A 23,658-nucleotide genomic window follows, 5' to 3' on the forward strand; every position below is an offset into this window, starting at 1 on the left:
TGTCTTAATATCATTCCACGTGCGGCGTGTTTATGAAATATGTCCTACCTGGGTATACAGTTATATATTATTTGATAAACCAACACGTATTCTGACATCCATGAACAGTTTATCTCATCAGCAAACAGTTTCACAGTATCCTCTATCTAATCGCCTGCAACGACTTGAATATTTATCTTGCTGGAATTGCGTAATCATCTCGTGAAATTTAACCGTTACACAAGTGCGCTGTTATGTTTGATCGCAATTCATTCACCTGGCCAGCATTGAAGCGTCTGATCAGATTTGTGAATGTAGCCACTCAGCCAATGAAACGCCGATACCAAAAATAGCAGCCAATCAGCTTGAGGCAATTACTAAGCACAACCGCAAGCAATGCAGACGACTTAGATATCAAACAGGTAGTCGATCGGTTCCCAACTTTAGCCGTGGAGGAAGCAATCTGACCGATTACCTATGTAGCTATGAAGTGGAGCTGCTTTGGGGGAATTACCCTTCTTCTGGGAGTAATTGGAGTAATTTCGGACACTCAACACATCCTCTGGGGCCAGTGTTACTCGAACTGTCTCTCCCAACATTTGGATATCGCACAGGTGAGTCCCGAATACACTCGTTATCACAAAACGACCGTTCGAGTCTAACTTTCGGTTTCCAACACGTGTTAAGGGCCGTCAGTTTATTATATGCGTTGTGTTTTCAAAACAAGGACGTTTGGTCGTGCTTGTATTGTCATAGGGGTTTGACAGCTCTATATAAACGTTGCGAGCGATCTCGCTTTAGGTACTTCCTGCCCTAAAATTGTTTATTGTGGACAAGCGTCTGCTAGCACGCTGCGAGATAGCCTGTTGACAAGCTTGGTCCGGGAAGGTTGGTTGTAAAGTCACATGAGAGAAGCTAGACCGCATTACGCATCAAAGGACATGAACAGTCGGCTGGAATGTATGTTTATTGCAACAAACAATACATCTTGCATTTGACAGTGTGGCGGTAAATTATCCAATCGACATAATGGAGACAGCAATGAATGAAATATTTACACACTTTTTATTTCACTTGAAAATCTACACTGTCACTTCTGCAAGAACCTTTGTGGGCTAATTACTTTATTTCATGCATGGAACCGATCACCACCCTCATCTAAGATTTAATTTTTATTTGAATGAGAGACGGATACAATTGCCTATCAAGTGTCTCGCCATGACATGGTCACGTCTTATATTCTTCAGCATTTTTATGAATGTGACATTTTCAATTTGGAATCTAATCACATTCTGTCAGACGAGCTACACTCCACGGTCCAGATCGCAAGGACATTGCCTGAATCGTAATAGCGTCTCAGCACGGATGTCGCCAAGCATGCCTAAGTGGTGTAAAATTTCAAGAATCAAGCACTTTTCGATTGTCGGCCATACATTTGTATGTATCGCATGCGTTCCTTCCCAGAAATAATGTTTCTCCTGTTGCCATGACTTGCATCTCTTTACACAGCCCGTAAATTGTTACAAAAGAATATCACTTTGTGTTGAAAACCCATCTGGCTAGGTCACTCATACAGAACAAACACTTCAGCCTAGCTGTCTTTTCCTTAGGCGGAATTTAGTGTTGACCTCGTGACCCCTGGCGTGCCACACAACAGCATACTGCTATCGTGGAGACAATCTAAATGCATCGCTGATGTAATTAAAGATATAGATAATTATTTGTAAATTTAGCTGACAACGCAGATGAGATTAACACACCTATTCCGGCGAAACTTTATTATCGACTATCACTATCGTCATCTCTAGGACAGAGTCTAATCCGTGTCGGTGTGATTACTGTTGATAGTGGGCCACGGTTATATGGAAGTTATACAAGTACCAGCCAATGTGCTGTCGGAGAGATACCTATTTACACCAGGGCCTAGATTTTCGAAGCTCTCTTAGCGTTAAGATAGTCGTAAGTTAATGTTAATGTATGGCACTTACGACTATCTTAGCGCTAAGAGAGCTTCGAAAATCTGTGCCCAGTCCTGCAAGAGCCAAGTAACGTTAAAAACAATGGCATGTATTTTACAAGGTTAAACTATTCTGGGAGATATGAAATTGATGTTTTGTGCAATGTTACAGATTAGTTTTGTAAAGAAAACTTCACGATTGACAGGGTATTATTCAATATATGAAACAATGAAATCAGTAAGAGATACAAATATTTCATCAGTTTCCATGGATTTGTCTAGACTTGCTTGAGGACGACATTCAGCCCAATGTCTGCAGCAAAGGCCATTAAAAATTCACAAAATGGATATAAAGTTTCCCAATTTAAGTTACCATGTATAACAAATAGTTAGATTTAATGATTTGTAGAAATAACCAGTATTTCACCGATAACAGGAAGAACAAATAGAAGTTGAAATCCGTATATCATTGCTTTGAATGTAGTCTCATGCAATACAAGCCTACCTCTGTATGTAAGAAAACAAGAACAAGTAATCCCAATTCTGAACAATATATGGAGTTTTCTTCCAGTTTCCTGTCAGGGGCACTTAAATTAGAATCCTGGATAAATCTCTGGTTTCTATTCTCTAAGTTACAAGATAGTTGCTTGTCAAACCAATCTTTGTGTACTATATATTCAATTCAGACGATGTATTTGCCAGATATTGAAAATTCGATGAAGATCAAACTGTCAACAGTTGATGTAAGTTCTGTTTAAGCAATCATTTTGGCTATTCTAGTGTCAATGACAGATGTATAACTGTTGACGTAATTCTGACATCATCAAGTAATATAAACCTAAGAATTTCTTTGAGAGGCATTTTAGAAGTTGTATAGATGAAGGAAAACCAAGTTCTATGTATAGTCAACTTCTTTATTGCAATGAGTGCGACGTTTCGGTGTAGGTTCTAGGTACTAACATCGCTTGCTTGATAACGGTGTTAGTACCTACACCGAAACGTCGCACTCATTGCAATAAAGAAGTTGACTATCCATAGAACTTGGTTATCCTTCAGCCTAAGAATTAATAATGGAGCAGTAGTGTAGATGTATTTAATTATTACGTGGCCAGAACACTTAATCCTATGGTAAAATAAGGCTACAAATACATTGAGATGATCGTGCTTATGGCAGATTTCTTAACATATATCCATTGACAGTTATTGATTGCGTATGTCGCTATTTAATATTCGGCTGAAATAACACATGAACTCTAGTGTTCTGGACCAACAGATCTAACTGCCACTGCCTTGCACGAAACATGATGACATTCACACCTCCCCATAGTCCAACAACCTTCCACATAAGGATTACATTGACTGAAGCATGTCCTTCTGCAATGGTACCTAAGATCGTGAACACACGCTGGTGATCAAATGACGTGTTCTCGGTCCCCACCCGTAATGTATACAGGTGCTTCTTCTCTACATTGAACACAAATCTAACCATTTCAACAGAACTATAAGAGCCTTTAACTGTAACAAATCTATAGATAGCTTACTGAGGATACCGACATATGCTGGGAGTAGGATTGTAAGATTCTTAAGTAGCTGTACCACATACTTCCACCCGCCTGACTGATCTGGGAATGTGGTTGTGCGTGTACCAACTCTATAACATTGAGAGTTGGACATCGTCCCTATTGCCCAAAGGCATTAGTATAAAGCGTGTCTCTATTGACACGTTTGCGGTTTGTGCCTAATGCGATTGCTGGTTATTGTTTGGCATATATAAACAAATCTCATACATGATAAATTGTGAAGGTTTAGTGTAGTTTGTTGCCAGGTCAGCACATTGTGTGACCTTGCTGGGTGACCCTGGTGTGTATGACAGGAACAATCAGTGTCACCTTAAAGGGGCACTGCCGTCATCATGATCGCCCTATCCAGGATCGAGTTAAATATAGGCTGTACCTCATTGAAAGATATGGAAATAATATCAATGGTGGAAATATTCTTAATATAAGCCTGGCTAATAAGATCGATATTGGGAAATATCGTTAAGAATTATTAACGATTTTCGATGTGATAATTGTGGCATCGATAATATCGTACTTAAACTCTTCTGATGAAATATAGTTTTAGTTTACTCACACAAGTTTAACAGCAGTTTTGAAGGTTAATGTTTTGCGCAAAACGGTGGGTGATTAATCAACCATTAATCACTAAGTATTAGGCAGCAGTGTTTTATTAAAGGAGAATATAAGAAAATGGTATATAATTTCCTGGTATTACTCATCACTCCATAGTCACAGTCTCGTCACAATCATTAGTCATAACCTGACCATAGGGTGCTTGTTGTCTAACAACATGCAACTGGATTACTGTAAGGGGTGGTGGGGGACCGTAGTGGTTAAAGCGCTCGCGGAAGACCCAGGCTCGATTCCCCACATGGGTACAATGTTTGAAGCCCTTTTCTGGTGTTTCCCTCCGTAATATTGCTGAAATATTGCTAAACTAAACTCACTCAAGAAATATAATATGGTAATGTGCAATTAGGTTAATTCTTGAGTGTTAGGCAGTTACATAATAATACGCTCCTTTCTCCGCGGTTAACAAAAGATAGAACTACCTCCTTCCCACTTAAATACAGTTCCATTTGGCGTTTTCAGATGTATATGTAGCCTTGGGTAAATAATTTAAGTGTTTCTTATCTATCATGTGTACGTACATTAGGCATATATATTTCATTGTTTGCAGAGTGAGTGAAGTTGTAATGTTGTTTGTGAGTGTGTGTGTAAAAAATGCATTTGTTCAGATTGCCTTTCAAGATGCTCTAAACATGTACCTTATTATTTCTACACAATACGGTCGTAGATAACACGGATATGAACATGATTCGGTTTCCGGAAGACAGTAGAGCAGTCTTTGACACATTGGGAATAAGGTTTTGTTTGTTTGTGCTCATTGTGAAAAGACATTAATATGATATATTTGGGCGGGACCGTTCTGTAAGAGGTTCAGAAAGTTTGACCTTACGCTTCTTCTGAGAGTTGCTGATGCGCAAGAATTCTCACGCTTGACTGGAGAATAAGAGAGAGGTCTTTGTACTTGTGTTCCTCAATGGCCTCCCAACATTATAAAATATTTACTCCTTTATATGTTATTCCATTTTAGTTACGAGCCCAGAATACGTAATTATTTAAGTAATAGAAATACTACAATCTGTTTGTCTTTGTGGGGGAGACCACAATAGAATGACACAAAGGCTTGCCTGGTTTGCACTTGTGGGCGCTGTTTGATGTGAACTCTAGAACAATGCTATCAGGAATTGCTTGGGAATTATTTTCAGCACTCATGCCAGTGTTCAATGGGTGAAACTGTTGAGAATGTTTTGAATTATGCATTTGCCTCATTTTGTCCTACTGAGACAAGTACAATCAATGGAACCAAAGATAGAACAAAACCAACTTTCAGGTATCAGTTACTCCACTCATCTGAGACATGAGAGCCAATCGGAAACAAGCATTGGTGTTGTGTTAAATACTGGACTGGAAGTCAGTTGACTGTGAAACACGGAGGTAGTCGTCATCCTTGGATTTTTGGTTTGCTTGTTGTTTAACACTGCACTCAGCAATATTCCAGTTATATGGCGGTAAATAATCGAACCTGGACCAGAAAATCCATTGATCAACAGCAGTTGGGATACGATGACATGTGTCAAACAAATCAGCGAGTCTGAATACCCGATCCCGTTAGTCGCCTCTTACGACAAGCATTGGTTGCTGAACACCAATTCTAACCGGGATCTTCAAAGATTTGAACTTTGGAAAACGACAGCACAATGTTGAACACCCAGGCCATGTTGTGTAGTGACTACATGGCCTACACTAACTGGTCATGGTGGACAACAGACTCATCGAAATCCGAAATGATGATCAGAGGAGCCGTTTTCAAAAATACCCTGTCGTTACAATTTGCTGAATGTTTTAATCGTCAAATTTAAAATATTCCCTGACTCTTTTATGGTTCTTTATCAATAATCAGGGTCTATCAAAAGGTTCATATTATTTCGTTTCACATTACATGGTCTTCATTTAAATACCTATCACACAATACTGATGTGTTTTCGCATATTCCACCTTTGATGTTTACGGTAAATATACAGTTGATCCAACGATAGTTTTTCCCAGCGTCTGTTGAAAACTGTATTATGCACCATCCGCTTTTCAAACTTAAATTCTCCTTATTCGCCTCAGCAATTAGTATCCCGAAAAAACAACCTGTCTCGATGGCTTTTAGGCTCCTTTACCCAATAGTTTCGGGTCTAGACCCTTCATTGTTAGGGAGTAGGTACCCTAACACGGTCCGCCCCGCACCCCTCGCCCCTGACTCCGAGGCAACTAGTACTGGGCGCCTATTGACTGCCTGGCATGCACCCTCTGCCTTCCGAGTTACGCATTCTTCAGATGTCCTTTATACTAAAACATAGGCAACTGAGAGTCCCTGTCGACACTTGAAACGTTTGACAGCATGGCCAAGGAGACCACGGTCGCCTGACAGCGACGGAAGCTATTCAGCGACTGGGACCCCTCGTTAAAACCACATAACTCTCGTTATGAAATCCTCATTTAAATCGGGGTGTGTTTCTTCCTAAGATAAACATGAAAAGGTGAAAGCTAGCGCCACCTGCAGTTACACGCATATAATTCTTTTGGTAGTCGTATTTCCATAAATGCTTATCATTGCGTGAGCTTTCATATTCAATCCGTAATTTATCTGTATACGTGGAGGAGGAAGGCTTCTATGGGTCCATTAATGTTTTTTGCTTATTTGAATGATGTCCAGAGAAAGCCACCCAGTTATATATTTCTAGTTGTATGTTGGAAAGAAAATCTGCATTATGTATACGTTGCGTGTTTGAATCTGCATGGGAGATCCGTATCTCACATTGTGGTTGCTGTGTCTCGTCCTTGTTTGATGCTAGTTTATATCCGCGAATTATTCAGATGAAATTCATTGCTTTTAGATCAACCCTCGGTCACACCCATTAAATCGCCCTTAGAACGTATGCCAAACGCTTGGGAGAACATTTGTGTCACGTCCTGTGCTGGACAGATGGTTTAATTCCTGGGATGCTGGAACTAGCAGGGAACCAGGTTTTCCCCCAGCCGATGTTTTGTGTGTTTAAGTAGAGATATCACAGGACATGTGTATGAAATAAGCCAAAAACCCAGCCAGACATCTGGGCTGGTAACTTCAAAAACCTACCAGCCCAGAAGAGATTTAACCAGTCCATCTTAAGTACTAAATAGACAGTGCCAGTGGACACGTTATCAGAAATTTTTTTGCACCCGTCCATCGGGCAGGCTGGCTGTATAATTAGACCGTCGGGCAGAAATCTGCGGTCTCGGGCGGTCGGACGGGCCTTATTTCATACACTGACAAGACACTGTGTGTGAAATACAGGGCTTCCTGATGTTCTCTATTCGCCCACATCCCATCTCGCCCACAGTTTTAAAACAACATATTGGTTAGGGATTACATAATGATCAACTTGTGTCATACCTATGACTGAAGAATGGACTCTCCTATTTTGAAGATGTGGGCGAATTGAGATGTGGGCAAATGAACAAAAGTAATTTACATTTTGTTTTTATTTCTGTAACAAAGTTTCATAATGTTCAGTTCAACTTGATCAGGTGTCCAGCCGCGTCCAGAAACTGTAGCGGTGATCTTCTGCCAGTTTCCAGTTGCTGCTGCAGTCTGTGCAGGCGGCTGTCAGGTTCTTGTAGAGTCTGGATCTTGGGCGGACAGCTGCTCCATGCTCAATCTGTCTTCTGGCCACTCTGTTTGTTGTCTCGAGCTTCTTCATTGTGATCACAAACTCGTAAATGTTCGGGTGGTGCTTCTGAACCAGCTTCTTAAATCAAGGTGGAATCCTCCAAGTGATTGTTTGTTCTTGGCCCAGTGTTTCCATGTTGATTCCAAATGCGAGGTGGGAATCTTGCGTCGTAGTCAACCCATGTAGATGTGATGTAGTCGTTGAACTGGCCGATTCCGTCAACGTCGGGAGACTGGTTCAATACTTCCATCCAGGCATCTTGGATCTGATCCACTGGGAGGAGGGGGAGTGCTGCAGCACGTCGCACGTGGGTGTTGAAGGCACGGTTGTCCTTGTAGGTTTTCACAAGGCCTTTCTCTGAAACCTGCCGCCAAACCGCCTGGGTGAAGTGGAAGTAGCATCCACGGACTTCTGCATCGGGGAAGACTCTCTCAGTGGCTCCAATAGCAGCAGCTTCGTAGTCAGTCTGTACAACGGAGGAGAAAGTTCAACGCCGACAATAGCAAGCACAGAGTCCTTCAAGTAGTTAAACAATCTAATGTATGTATCACGAGACTTGCTTGGCAGCAGGGGAGAAGGCGACTGGGAACATCTGTCCATCCACAAGGCAGTGCACAATGTAGACTTGTTGCCACAGGCTGGGACACACAAAAAATGTTCCGTCCATGTAGATGGTTTCTGCATTGGCGAGGATGTCCAGCATCTCTGCGGTACTGAAGATCAGGATCCTGTCTTCATCTTCGCTGTCTACAACCAGGAACTGTTGTCCGTCTGTTGTCTCAGTCCAGGAACCTTAAAAACAAGCAAGTGTGTTAGACGTTGTTTTGATGAATGAATGAATGAATGAAGTACACTGTCAAGAAATCAATTGAGCATTATGCAAATATCAGTAGATAAGTTAATACTTAAAAAGGTACCTGTGAGGTCTACATCAGCACGGGTACGTGGGACTGGTGGAAGAACCTTGGCACGCTGACGGTAGAGTCCAGACTTGATACTGTAGAAGGAAGCAACAGTAGCAGCAGCTTCTTCGTCTAGGTTCTGGGTCTCTTCATTGTAGATTTGCTGGACAGGCTTGATCTCTTCTTGAACGCGTTGTCTAAGTCTGGTGAGAAGTCGACTCTCTTCTTCATTCACTAGTGGAGGATGGTTGTGTTCTGATACTGAAGTGATGTGATCCCCAATGGTGCTGCATCTACCCTTGCACTTGTCGATGATACACTTCCAGTGAGTGGCTACCTGTCTGTCAACGTGCAGTCGATACTTGTGACCTCCGTGTAGAACCTGTTTTCCTCCTCTCTGCGACAACGTGAACTCTGCTTTCTGTAGGTTAGCCATTGCGACTGCCCATACTTTGCAAACTACCATACTTATAGGGTTGCAGTGAGTTACTAAATTGAAAGGAGAGAGAAGTTATTTCCGATTAGTAGATACATTAATTAATAATACTCTCTACTTTATTTAGACAAAATTGAAATATACTTTAAATCTTCTCTAAGTTTCCTTCTCCATCCTGTATAACTACCACAACACTGAAACAAGAGCACTTTGTCAAGTAACTCAGAGATGTATGTGATTTTAGACTAATCCCCCCCTTGTCAGGACACCCCATTATGAGAGTAGGGGTGCATTGTCTGACCCTAATTAACCTCTGATGTTTTTGTGGGCCAATTGGGATGTGGGCAATTAGGGATGTGGGCGAATAGAGACTAAGCCAGCCAGCCCGACCACATGATCCTGTTGGTCACCTCTTAGAGAAGCGTGGTTCTTCAGAAGCATCTGGTTTTGAGATTTGTACATGAGACCATTTGAGACAATCTTTTATTCTACCTTTTCACGATATATATTATATATACATATATTGAACTCACACCAGACAAAAAAACCCAAAAAAAATCCCTCATTAATATCCTGTTGGATCCTGTGAAGTTTGTTGGAAGTGAATACAATGTGGACATTGTCCTTTAACCAGGCACACCCACACAGACACCTGAATATCAAAGGGTGTATTCCAAAGCTCAGAAAATCGTGCTAATTATGAATCTGACTTGTTAACCCGTGCAAATTGGAAGCAGACAATGAGCTGTAGACAGTGGATTAGGACAGAAACAGTATATAATTCTGTTGTCCTAAACTACTTATACCCACCCAAGTCTGGTAAGATACAAGATAGTGAGAGTGAGTATTGCCCCTCCCCTCTCAGCCTAACCTTAACCTTTGTTTTTTACATGGAAATCTCCAACCTCCGTTTGTTCATTCATACTTACGTGCTTCTGTTCAGTCATGGGCCTTTTTGTGTCTATTTTCTTTGTCAAGCACGTCGCGTGTATTTGTTTTACTCGCTCATTTAGGAACAAAAGCACACCTCGCTTGCAGATAATTGTTTCGAACTTGATCCCAGCGTAGGTAGAAGGGAATTGGAACCTTTTATTTCCAGCCCTCATTCAGCTGCAGGTCTGGTCCTGTCATTATTAGGCGTAATCTCCTCACAAGACCTGAAGTTTTAACAAAAGGACAATGGATGTTTAAAAAAGTGTCTGTCTGTCGGGTTTCATTCACAGGTTTGGTCCAACTAGCTTCAAGGGAAGCGAAAACTATGTGCATGTGTTTCGTTGAGTCAGCGTTGGTCCTTCATCTATCGTCTAGCCCCCTGAAACAGATGAAAGACTTCCGGATAGAGTGACTGTTCTTTGTTTTACTGAACGCGCAGACAGTTTGATAAGTTTTTAATGTTCGTAGTTGTTGTTTCTATAAATTATGCCCGGAAAGGTAGTGGTTAAAGTGTTCCCTCGTCAGACCGAAGACCCGGGTTCGATTCTCCACAGGGGCACAATGTGTGAAGCCCATGTCTGGTGTCCATCGACGTGATATTGTAGGAATATTGCTAAAGGCGGCGTAAAACCTTACTCACTCATTTCTGTAAACTCATTTCGTATAAAACCTCGACAGTAACCGATTCTGACTAAATGTGCCTGCAGAGATAAAGAATATGCAAAAGGAATCCTTTGCCTGTCAAGCGATGGGAGTGTCTTTGCATACGTGGGTCGACAGAATGCTATTTTACATTTGAGAACAGTTTTGTAAAGATGCATGTGTAAATGTGAAAGTGTTATGTTAAGAATGTACAAGCACTGGATGTTAACTGAAGTCACTCTGTCCTGCATCGTGTCATGAATGCTCAGGACTCGTATAATATACTTGGCATTACCGAGAAGATGACTATACGATAATTGTGCCAACAACGGCGAAGTCAAACTGACTGGACTGCTCTACTGTTTAGTGTTCAGTAGAATCACATCGTCCTGCACCGTAAAAGGCGACAAACGGGATCGGGTGGTCAGGCTCGCTGACTTGGCTGCACATGTCATCGTATCCCAATTGTGTAGATCGATGCTCATGCTGTTGATCACTGGATTGTCTGGCCCAGATTCGAGGATGTACAGACCGCCGCCATATAGCTGTAATGTTACCGATTGCAATGGTAAACAACAAGCAAACAAAGCAACTGTGAAAACTTTCGCCATTCTTTGCATCGGAATAGTCTCTTTAAACGATCTCTGACAAACAACCAAACAAATTTCGTGGTTTTCGGGCATTGGCCAATAGTTCATCTTTGTTACATGCCGTTAGCAATATACTTGACCCATCGCTTCAACTCGTGGGCTATACAAGGGGAAAAGTGGATCCACTACAAACAAACCTGCCTAACAACAGACTATACGTGGAGGCTGCTGTCAGGTTAAAGCTTTTTTGTTCCACTTGAACTTCAACAGACACGAGGATCCGTGTCAAGAAGTGTGTCGTAAATTAATAAAACATTTGTGGAAACACTGTTGAAAATTCGGGGAAAATCACAGTTGATATTCAAACCTACGTTATCGATTAGAATAATGTTAACTTTGGTCAAATTTGAATTTTCTTTCAATGTTTTAGGTTTAATAATATAGCATATTTTCATTTTGACACTGACCCCAGCATCACCCAAGGGCATATGAAGCCCAAACAGTTCCCGCCCAGCAATACATCACCAGCAGGCCGATCTAGGACTGGCATTAATCATTCATGCGACAGAAGAAACTTGGTATAGGTACAGACACAGCAGGACGTTAGTGGAGAAACATTCGCACAGGTGTTGGACGTAGAAGGGTCGTGGCTCCTATCGAGGAAACAGCGTTATGACTGTCGAAATACTTCACTGCATTATTACCGATAATGTTAGAACTAGTGACGGGTAGTGTTAACAAAGATAGCTGGAAAATTGCTGAGTGATGCAGCAAACCAACTTATACTGTGAAATATCGCCATGTTTTGCATTGCAATAGTACATGTTTGAGTTAAAATTGGTCTTCAGCAACCCGTGCTTGTCGTAATAGGAGGCCAAGGGTGGCAGGGGTGGAAATAACCCATTGCCCGAGGTCCGAGTCCAGTGTTTTTTCCCTGTCGGGCAAGCAAATTTGTATATCACACTGTACCGGTGTCCAGTTGACTTTCCAATGTTAATTATGTTGTTTATTTTAAAAAATCAAAAAGAAAACAGCCGGTATAGTGGAAAAATTATCAGGGCAAGTGATTGTACATGTGTCACTGTTCCGGAGTACACTAGCAATTTTAAAGGTATTTCCATCCCTGGGTGGTCAGGCTCGCTGATTTGGTTGACACATGCTACCATATACCAGTTAGGTGCTCATGCTGTTGATCACTGGATTGCCTGGTCCACACTCGATTATTTACAGACCGCCCTCTATAGCTGGAATATTGTAGAGTGTGGCGTTAAACAACAAACAAACAAACAACCCAAAACGTTATGTATTTACACGGGAGAGAATATATGTGTAAGTGAATGCACACTTGTGTGTAACGGTGATATACAACCTAGAACTTGCTGGTGAATACATGTTTGTGTGTGACACTGGTTAAAAACGAAAAACAACTTGTGTCATCTATATGTGTCATTGACATACACATACACATTTGAGCGCTACATTGACATACAAACGATATCCACTTGCTGGTGAATACACATTTGAGCCTTACATTGACATACAAACGATATGCACTTGCTGGTGAATACACATTTGAGCGCTACATTGACATACAAACGATATCCACTTGCTGGTGAATACACATTTGAGCGTTACATTGACATACAAACGAGATCCACTTGCTGGTGAATACACATTTGAATGTTACATTGATATACAAACGATATCCATTTGCTGGTGAATACACATTTGAATGTTACATTGATATACAAACGATATCCACTTGCTGGTGAATACACATTTGAATGTTACATTGATATACAAACGAGATCCACTTGCTGGTGAATACACACTTGTATGTAACACGGATATACAAACGAGATCCATTTGCTGGTGAATACACATTTGAGCGCTACATTGACATACAAACGATATCCACTTGCTGGTGAATACACATTTGAGCGTTACATTGACATACAAACGAAAAACACTTGCTGGTGAATACACACTTGTATGTAACACGGATATACAAACGAGATCCATTTGCTGGTGAATACACATTTGAATGTTACATTGATATACAAACGATATCCACTTGCTGGTGAATACACATTTGAATGTTACATTGATATACAAACGATATCCACTTGCTGGTGAATACACACTTGTATGTAACACGGATATACAAACGAGATCCATTTGCTGGCGAATACACATTTGAATGTTACATTGATATACAAACGATATCCACTTGCTGGTGAATACACATTTGAATGTTACATTGATATACAAACGATATCCACTTGCTGGTGAATACACATTTGAATGTTACATTGATATAGAAACGATATCCACTTGCTGGTGAATACACATTTGAATGTTACATTGATATACAAACGAGGTCCCCTTGCTGGTGAATACACACTAGAATATAGCACTGACATACATACAAGATCCTCTGTCTTGTGTGACACTGATATATATGGTAAGTTAAACTTCCATGTCAACGAGGCCAGAAAGGTTATAATTATAGAAGAGGACTGCCTGCCAAGGAATACATGAACATACCTCGCCATCACAGTTTCTCTCTGGCCGACATAACTCACGGTATCTCAGACAAAGTCCTATCACCGATTATGTGTGTAACGATTAAAGCTCTTCTTATTCTCAGTGGTCTTCCTATGTTGAGTCAGAAGACACCAGGGTCCCAATCCACAAAGCCTTCGCAGCCCTGCGTAATTTGTAAACGCATGATAAACTAAAGTTACGATAGCGCGTAACTCTTCGAACGTTTCGTGGACCAGGGCCTCCTTTCACAAAGCACTAATGTGATCGTAAGTCACTAAGGTAACCTTAGTGCAATGTTAAAGAATTCCTAGTACAGATTGCTTCGTGAAAGGAGTCCCTGGACTCAGGACCGTTTCTCCGAGAAAGGTATTCTTTTCATGATATGCTTGAGTTTCGTGACGCAGCGCTGCGTTGTCGTAAGCTTGAGATAAACTATGGAGTATATACGACAGTACGTAACTCTACGAACGCTTTGTGGATTTGGACCCAGGACCTTCTCTCGGAGAAAGGTATTCTTTTTATGATATGCTTGAGTTGGGTTGTACATTTTATCTCCTTTACTATTCAGCACTTTTCACGTTGACATTTAGTAAATTTGCAAGATGTTTAATTTCTGTTGTAATATCAGTGTTATTACATATCTACTGGAGAATGTTCAAAGCGGTGTTAAATCCACTTCACTCACTCATGTGGAAGACATGCAATCAACACTTTGAATCACTGTACAGGTGGAAGTGTAACCTTTCAAAATCATCTCTTAACTGAATGCAGTAGAATGTTAGTTCTGTCTTAATCCTTCCAGGTGCGCTCCCAATTTGCTATCTGGATGCCCTTTGCACCGGATTTCAGGAAAAAAATGCTTCGTCATCAGTTTAGCATTTTTTTGCAGTGGCCACGTAGGTTACGTCTCTTGAGATAAATTCCTTGAAGTTTTATCACTGTTTTTTGTCCACGCGTCGATAAAAGTAATATACGGCACGCGTCTCTACGCCATAGCGTTTGTTCTAAGCTCCCTGCTCGACATTGCCGTTGTAAATATGTCTAAGCCTGGCCTATGAGTCATCACCCTTGAAGATTTCAAAACACTTCGTACAACTTTTGAATAAATCCACTCCAATCTTCCTGGGTAATAGCAACCCGGAATTTTGCCCCCCTCCTGTTGCTCTTAAGGGCCTCGTCTCCTGATAAGGCAAAGCCAAACCAAGAAACAATTTGATAAATTCATGCTATCGGCGAACTGGGGACTAGGGCGATACAGGGATGTGTTCTGAGCCCTTGTTGATTACACCAAGGTGGCCACAACATAGATTACAGATCTTGTACAGATTTGCCGTGGGGTCGAACTCTCTAGATTAGGTTCACTTGGAATTTTTGAAGGTAATCTTGCGGTTTAAGTTCTCACCCCACATGGACTGATCAGGGGGCCCTTTTGTTGTTTATCTTTGTCTTTGAAACCGTTCAATTTCCTGACTTGGGCCTCGGGAACAACTGTGGTGTATGAAAACAAGGCACCAATAGATCTGTATCGTCGACCCCCGCAGCGATTTAAGGAAACAAATTTATTGAAAGGTCAGAAAACCTCCCTAGACATAATTCTTCTTGACTTGATTTCTTGATCACTAACACAGTACCGCATTGTACCGCGGGCTTCTGGACGGTCGACATCCGTGCAAAATCCGAGGCTTTCGTTCCAATAAGTCATAGCAAAATTACATAAATACAAATCAGCTCATGTTTATGCTCCACGTTGCCTTGAATTAATTAATGTGGAGTTCGCCATGTTGGGATACGAAGGTATGTGCTGTGATACCTGATTTGCAATGACAATGCAGTGTTGTGTGGACGTTTTCCTTTGTTTGAAGGATGGGCGGGGTGTGTGTACATTCATATTGATAACCATTGCATAATATATTCATTCTGAAGCGAACACAAGAACCTGGTTGTATGAAGTAAAAGCGTGGGCAGATTCAATCGTGAGTTCAGACCGGGAGTCAGGTGGATTTGCCGTGTCTCTTAGACTACACAATGCCATCAAAGTTGCGTGTGTGTCTCCATTTGTGGACGTATTTCACCACAACACGACTCTTGTATCTTACATAACTCGGGTCAGAGAAACGACAGAGCATCAAGGGTTTTCAAACTGTTCGGGGAATGTGGGAGTGTTCCCTGTATGTCTGTAAGTGCACATGTCAGGGGGAGTCTGCAAATCACGATGTTGTGCATGACTGTAGACGTGGTTTCTTTTCGAATATAACGAAGAGTGAGTGAGTTAAGGATTTTAATTATTTTTGACCTCGTATTGGCATACATATAGCGACGATATGTATGACAAAGAGTAAAGTTTTACACCGCTTTTAACAATATTGTAGAAATATCAAAGCGGGGACACCAGAAATGGACTTCATACATTGTACCCAGGTAGGGAATCAGATCTTCAGTGTGACGAGCGAACGCTTTCACCACTAGGCCATCCCACAATCCCCGGAATAAATAAAGCAAAACTGATACATGGCAGACATTTTAGCTGTGTCCACGAGCAGGTGAGCGCGCGTTTTCTTAAGAATAATTGCAACACACGATATGCATAGGTTGCAGTGACGTATCTTTCAGTTGTTCCTTTGGATTGTTTGTTATCATTTAAGACAGGCAAATATAGAACTGATTACTGTGGAAGCCGCGGTGGCTGAGCGGTCTAGGCGTCTGACTTTGTGTGCTGGCGATTAGGTGCCTGACTCTGTTACATTTCACCACTTTCTAAAATAGCATTGTGTATTTTCATGGTTACTGACAGTAATTTCCTAATCTACAAACAGATAGAAATATATCAACATTTAAAGAACGAGCGGCAAGTTGTTGCCGGTTGCGCATATGTTGGTGTATTTGTAGACACATTCCAGGGTCGATAGGAACGAAGGTGTAAAGTTTAATTTGATGACGAAAAATAGCAGAACTTTGATTCGTTTTGGGTGAGGTGAGGTGAAATTGGGTTTAACGTCGTGCTTGAGAATAATTTTGCTCATATCACGACGTGCATGCGTGTGTATGTGTATGTGCGGCTGCTTGGACTAGCCCAGACTGAAGCTGGTTTTATAGTGCTAGCTCACTGAGATACCATGCCGCAGTGAAGCATGAATACCCCACTCAGACACATTATACTGACTCCGAGCCGACCAGTCCTTGTTGTACCCATTAATAATAATAATAATGATTAATGCCGAGCGCCAGGCAGGGACCAACAAGTACCATATTTTAACGTGTTTTGGTATGACGCGGTCGGGTATCGAACCCGCGACCTTCCGCTCTCTGGGCGGACGCTGATTCGTTTTGGGGTTGAAGGGGGGGGTGACGTTTGGGTGTTTCAAGGTTCAAGTTGTCAACTCCGCGACGTGGTATGCGCGGTATTGTGACGTTGCACACGTCGGGTTTAAAGTTTATTGAGATGAATTATTCATACATAACATAAAGAACGAACTAGGGTTATTTGTCACCAAGAGAGAGTGTATGGCAGTAGAACACGTGAAGGATTATAGCTCAGCAAAAATGCTATAGTGAGACTTGGCTTTTCAGGAGAGGGTGTCACGGTGGTTTATCTGGATGTGTATTGGATTCAAACCATGAATTGTATTACTGGGATAGAATTTCAGTTGGCCAATGTGAAACTGGTAATCCTGTTTGCCGCCTGTTTTCATAATTCCTCAGGAAACTTGGAGGAAAAGATAGAATACTCTTGAACATTTGATTTGACCAAAAACTTTCAATCGTTTTTAAAAAAGTTAAAAGGCAGAATTGTTGAGAGATTCTTGTTGATTTTAAGCATGTAGCAGTGAGTGAGTGAGTGGGTGGGTGGGTGATTGAATGAGTGAGTTTAAGTTTTACTTCTCATCTGCATTTTATCAGCCATATAGGGACAGACCAAGTTTGCACACCTACAAATTACAAAGTCTAAATGAGTTTCTTAAAATAGATATTCCTTTATTAAATTGTTATCTACAAAGGGAAAATGGCATAGCACCAAAGTTAAAAGCAAACAATTTATCATACACATTACCTAGTCACAATTTAGCATATAGCATTGATCAAGATACCTGTAGCATGTACATCATGGAGCACTCACATTAATCAATACCTGTAGCATGTACATCATGGAGCACTCACATTAATCAATACCTGTAGCATGTACATCATGGAGCACTCACATTAATCAATACCTGTAGCATGTACATCATGGAGCACTCACATTAATCAATACCTGTAGCATGTACATCATGGAGCACTCACATTAATCAATACCTGTAGCATGTACATCATGGAGCACTCACATTAATCAATACCTGTAGCATGTACATCATGGAGCACTCACATGATAGACCAAGTTCTCTTTCTTTCACTTTTATCCACCATGATACATGGGTGTACCTTTTTCCATGCCATATACTTAAAGAGTGAGACTGTGTAGAGTGATTACAGCTATGGTTTCAGTAAACATTGTGGTGGCAGAGTTACTGTGGGCAAAGTTCTGTATACCCAGGGGTGGAAATAACCCATTGCCCGACGTCCGAGTCCAGTGATTTTTTCTGTCGGGCAAGCAAATTTGTATATCACACTGTACCGGTGTCCAGTTGACTTTCCAATGTTAATTATGTTGTTTTTTTTAAAACTCAGCAAGAAAACATCCGTTATAGTGGGAAAATTATCAGGGCAAGTGACTTTACATGTGCCACTGTACCGGAGTACACTATCAATTTTAAAGTTATTTCCACCCCTGATACCAGTTTTAGGAATATTCCAACAATATCAGGTGAGGACACCAGAAATTGGCCTCACACATTCTACCACGTGGGGAATCAAACTGGATTTTTGGCCTGATAAGTCGACACTATAACCACTATGCTACCCCTAATGACCACATATTTAACAGAACATCTTCAGCACCACCAGATAATATTTATCCTGTTGTGTGTCTGCTATAAAATCAGGATTAAAGCTACAGATATACAGATTTCTGGAGTGTTGTACAGTGAAATATGTTATAACAAACTCAACCCACCGGTTTTGTGTTTGATAAAACAGGAATTTTGACTAAATTATACAGCAAATGGCTGGGACCAAAAAATACATTTAGCTATTTTTGCTACCAGCATATGTGTTATAAAGGATGTTTACTGCAAATTCTTTTGTTAGATCTTTTTTTATGAACTATATTCCTAACACCAGTCCCTTTTCATTTGATGAATCCCGCAAATGTAATGCACACCTGGATACTGCACATTAAAGTATGTAACATTACTATGTCATAAAATGTGGTAATGTAACTCAGGTGAATAGATTTTCACAAAACTTATTCACAATAATTGATTTTTGGCAAATAGGAGAAATTATGCACATAAATTGAAATTTATGTTCATGGGGTGACTGATACAGAACTAAGGTTGTGTTGGTGATGAATAAATTTGACAGATATTAGCTTTGAGTGGAATGATTTTACACTTAAATATCAAAATAATGGTGATCCATGATTGAGATTCTGTTCACTTCAAACATCACTGCAGGGGGTGTACAACAAGGTCCCACAACTCTCCCTATTTAATTTATTCATGAATTACAAAAACATTATCAGCACCTCATACATAGTTGAATGACAGAGCATAAACTAGAAATTATTAAACTTAACGTGACATTGGATGTGGTTGAAAGTTCCTGGCTGTGTGAATAGTTCTTGGACGATAACTCACTGCCAGCACCTCAGCATTGTTTGAATGTACATAATTGTCAAGATGTGCTTGAAAAAGAGAAGATATGTAGTCTCTCTCGTTTCACATTCTTTTCTCAAAAGAAATTATTCATAAAATATGCACCAAGCTCTCATAATAAAATCAGAGCGTGACTGCTGTGCTGATAAAAGTGGGGCCTTAAGCCTGGACAGGTATGCACAAACAGGTGTGTGGAAATGAATAAACTTGCTAGAGAGCATGGTTTCTGGATGATGCATCACAGAAGCCAGATTATCCCCTTGTTAGATCGTCATGGTAACATTGATTATTTGTATTACTTGTGCCAATAATAAGACCATTTCTCACAAGGCTCTGACTTTTTTTGTTTTCAGACTTTTCGTTGGGAAGGATTCTGTTTGGTTTGTTGGGGAAAAATTAGAGTAACTTTTCATAGTTTGTGAAAACTTTTCTGAATGAATAAATGTGTGTAAGCTTGTCTCTTCACAAGTGTGGAGGGGCGGTGGGGTAGCCTAATGGTTAAAGTGTTCGCTCATCACACTGAAGACTCTAGTTCAATTCCCCACATGGGTACAATGTATGATGCCCGTTTCTAGTGTTCCCTGCCGTGATATTGCTGGAATATTGCTAAAAGCATAAACCAATACTCACAAATGTGGAGTGGTAGGTGTTATAGTTTGGATGGTGAGTTTAGACTGGAGTTCGAAACCTGATATTGTAAGGAACACATCCATTTTTTGACACCTGTCAGCAAGGATACATACCAGGGTTACTGGTCTTAGAGTTTGAGGTTGGTGTGTAGTTCAGTGTTTGCCTGACTGCCACATGTCTGCCCAACCTGAACACAGAGGGAACAATAATCATGTGTGTGTTCTGCGATTGATCCTGAGCTTCCGTGATGTGTGATAGTGCTGATTGTCCATAGGACAGTCACCGGACAGTACGACATAACAAAAAACTGGCACCTGTCATGCTGCTGTCATGTTTCTCTGGCCAGTGGTTTCCCTTCCAAGATGACAGTGAATGTCCACAAACAGCGGTATACTGTCAGAAGTTAAACATCACCACATTAGCGTTGCTGAGTGCCAATATTTCCCACTGGGCAGGTGATCATTGGGAGATGTCTCTATTGATATGAACTGCCCCGGGACATGAACTAGACTTTGAGACAGGATATTTCAGTCAGCCAATGGATAGATGGATAGTTGAATGATCATTGAAGTGCCATTTACCAGTGAACAGGGGCGGTGGGTTAGCCTAGTGGTTTAAACATTTGCTTGTCACACCGAAGACCTGGGTTTCATTCTCCACATGGGTACAATGAGTGAATCCCATTTCTGGTGTTCTGGTGGATTAAAACTCACTCACTTACTCACTTACTCACTCACTCACTCATTCACTCACTCACTCACCAGTGAATACTCATGCAACATGAATTTTTCAAAATGAACCCTTAGTGAAATAATCATCCTTCTTTGTTATAATTAGTATCAGGATTATCTGCGTACATACGGGTCAGATCTGATGTCGTTTATTTATATTCTCTACATTTTTTAATTAGCATATTTTAGACACTCATGTAAAACATATTCTCTTTTTTTCATGTCAGCAGATATATTTTGTGAAACATTTCTCAGAATAGGATATTTCAACAGATAAATGCAAAACATATACAGAGATTACATAGATTGTCACCTGGAAATATTCCCACATCATAGATAGACTTTTTCAAAAAGTTGCCAAGGTCCTTAGTAAAAGCTGAGGTTGAAGTGTGTTCCCCCCATCCGTGTGACAGCTAACCTGATACCCATCAACCTACCTGCCCCCTATCTTACTACATAATAGATTTCTCAATGAAGGTGAAATTGAATCTTCCCCGAGCAGCAAGCACCTTCTTGAATCAAACAATCCTCTTCCTCAATCCCCGTAATTGTATGTAAAAGCAGTCCCCTACATAAAAGCACCATGTAACAAATATTCAGACATAATTTGTCCTTTTAAAGCACATTTTCGGCCTCCTTGTTCTCCTGTTTGCCTACTTAGGGTTTGTTAGCTTATCTTCCCTGGGACCTTGGACAAGGGCAAACACTTCTGACCTCGCTGATGAGCAAGACCAGAAAGCAAGACCAAAGCTATTGTCAGCGAGTCTCTCCATCTACACAATATTACTTATTGCCTGCCAAAATCAGTAATTTTACACCTGTTAATACTTCAGCTGAAAGGCATTTCTGGGTATAGAAACCACAGCAGACGTCAACCCTCAGGATCTTGGAATACACTGCAGACTCACTTGGGGGTTAAACAGTTTTGGGACTTTCACCCTTCTGTCTTCTCTGTGCATTCATAGTCTTTGAATAGGAACATTACTGGGAGATATGTATAATGTTGTAAGATACAGAGGTCATTGTTCTCCCCATGTATGTCACTTTGTTCGCTGTTCATATACAGGGCCAGAGGTTACTTCAAAATTTTGTCATGTTAGAAATATTTCATCCCTCAAGTGTATCAGCATAATTGTCAGTAGCATGTGTTTAGAAAAGAAAATATACCTCTAAGCATATATTTGTGGTTTGAAATGTTTGACTAAAATCACATGAAAACAGCTTCACCATTTCTGATGGAGTTTGTGATGTGGGACAGGGTGATAAGTGGCATACTGTCATGAATTTTTACGTCATAATCAGTCAGTGATCATCTAGTGTTATGTTTTTATTTCACTTACACCTGTTGTTTTCAAGGCCAAATAAAAAAATGTCAGGTAGGTAGGATCTTTTTTTTTTAACATTTTTTTTAGAAGTAAAGTATAAACTAATAATACATTTATCAATGTATAATTGTTTATTCAATCAAGGTTTCGGCCATCATGTCGATTTTCTCTATCAGAATGTCCAATGTCCGTCGATGCCGAGAAAAGACAATGGTATCGAAAAGCTTATTTCATTTTATACCGCTTTAAAAAATTAGGGTCGGCACCAGAATTCAAGGGTCAGTCGGGTAATTGGAACCACAAAAAAAAAAATTTAAGGCCTAATGAAACTTGTATTCATTTCAAAATTAAAAGTTAAATGCTGACACTTGCCATTTGAATACAAGATGTATGCAATGCAAACTAAGGATTTAAGATGGTTATAGAGTCCCGGGCTATTACCAGTGTTGCAAATATTTGATGTAAATCTGATATTTTCTTGAATTGTAAATATTATCTTGTTCCTTGTGGGTTTTATTCCCAGATGTACACAGATTATGATTTGCCTCTACCATAGCCGGTACTCATGATTGTGTGTTTCTCTCAAATGGTTAAGGCGGCATCCTAGCGATGATTTCGGTTTCCTTCCGAATAAAGCTGATGCATGATGATAGAAATGAAACATTGTTCAAAACCGTAATACCAGCATTGCTTTGGTGGGTTGGTTGGTTGGAGTTTAACGCCAATACAGTGATTGGTTGGTTGGAGTTTAACGCCAATACAGTGATTGGTTGGTTGGAGTTTAACGCCAATACAGTGATTGGTTGGTTGGAGTTTAACGCCAATACAGTGATTGGTTGGTTGGTGTTTAATGCCACACTCAGCAATATTCCAGCAATATGGCAGCGGCCTGTAAATAATTAAGTCTGGACCAGACAATACAGTGAACAACTGCATGAACATTGGGATACGATGACATGTGTCAACCAAGTCAGCGAGCCTGATCACCCGAACCTGTTAGTTGCCCTTTACAACAAGCATGGGTTGCTGAAGATCAATTCTAACCTAATGAATGAAGTGCTTACAACTAAGTATATGGTGTACTATAGGTATCCATTAGGTTAGAATTGATCTTCAGTAACCCATGCTTGTCGTAAGAGGTGACTAACAGGAATTGATGATCAGGCTCGCTAACTTGGTTGACACATGTCATCGTATCCCAATTTCGTAGATAAATGTTCATGCAGTTGATCCCTGGATTGTCTGGTCCAGACTGGATTATTTACAGATTGCCACCATATAGCTGGAATATTGTTGAGTAACACTAAACTCACTCACTCACTCACATTTAAGTTCAACATCAAATGATTTCTCAGTGTGCCGATGATCATAACATCCACCTGGTCGTGTCTCCAAGCAGTGTAGGTACAAGC

The 23,658-nt window shown here is 40.6% G+C and overlaps 1 protein-coding gene across 2 annotated transcripts in view; it reads left to right on the forward strand.

The window, feature by feature from the left end:
- The first annotated feature begins 372 nt into the window (after positions 1-372).
- The window catches only part of LOC124259926 (anosmin-1-like), a 71,133-nt gene continuing 47,847 nt past the window's right edge, over positions 373-23,658 (forward strand). For both annotated transcript variants that reach the window (XM_046694155.1, XM_046694159.1), the window contains exon 1: positions 373-593. In XM_046694155.1, coding sequence (XP_046550111.1) covers positions 465-593 — 129 coding nt within the window. In that variant the 5' untranslated portion in view covers positions 373-464. The remainder of the gene's footprint in view (positions 594-23,658) is intronic.

The sequence above is a fragment of the Haliotis rubra genome, unplaced genomic scaffold (assembly GCF_003918875.1).
Source record: "Haliotis rubra isolate DU_JTF1 unplaced genomic scaffold, ASM391887v1 Scf1185, whole genome shotgun sequence".
Lineage (NCBI taxonomy): Eukaryota > Metazoa > Mollusca > Gastropoda > Lepetellida > Haliotidae > Haliotis > Haliotis rubra.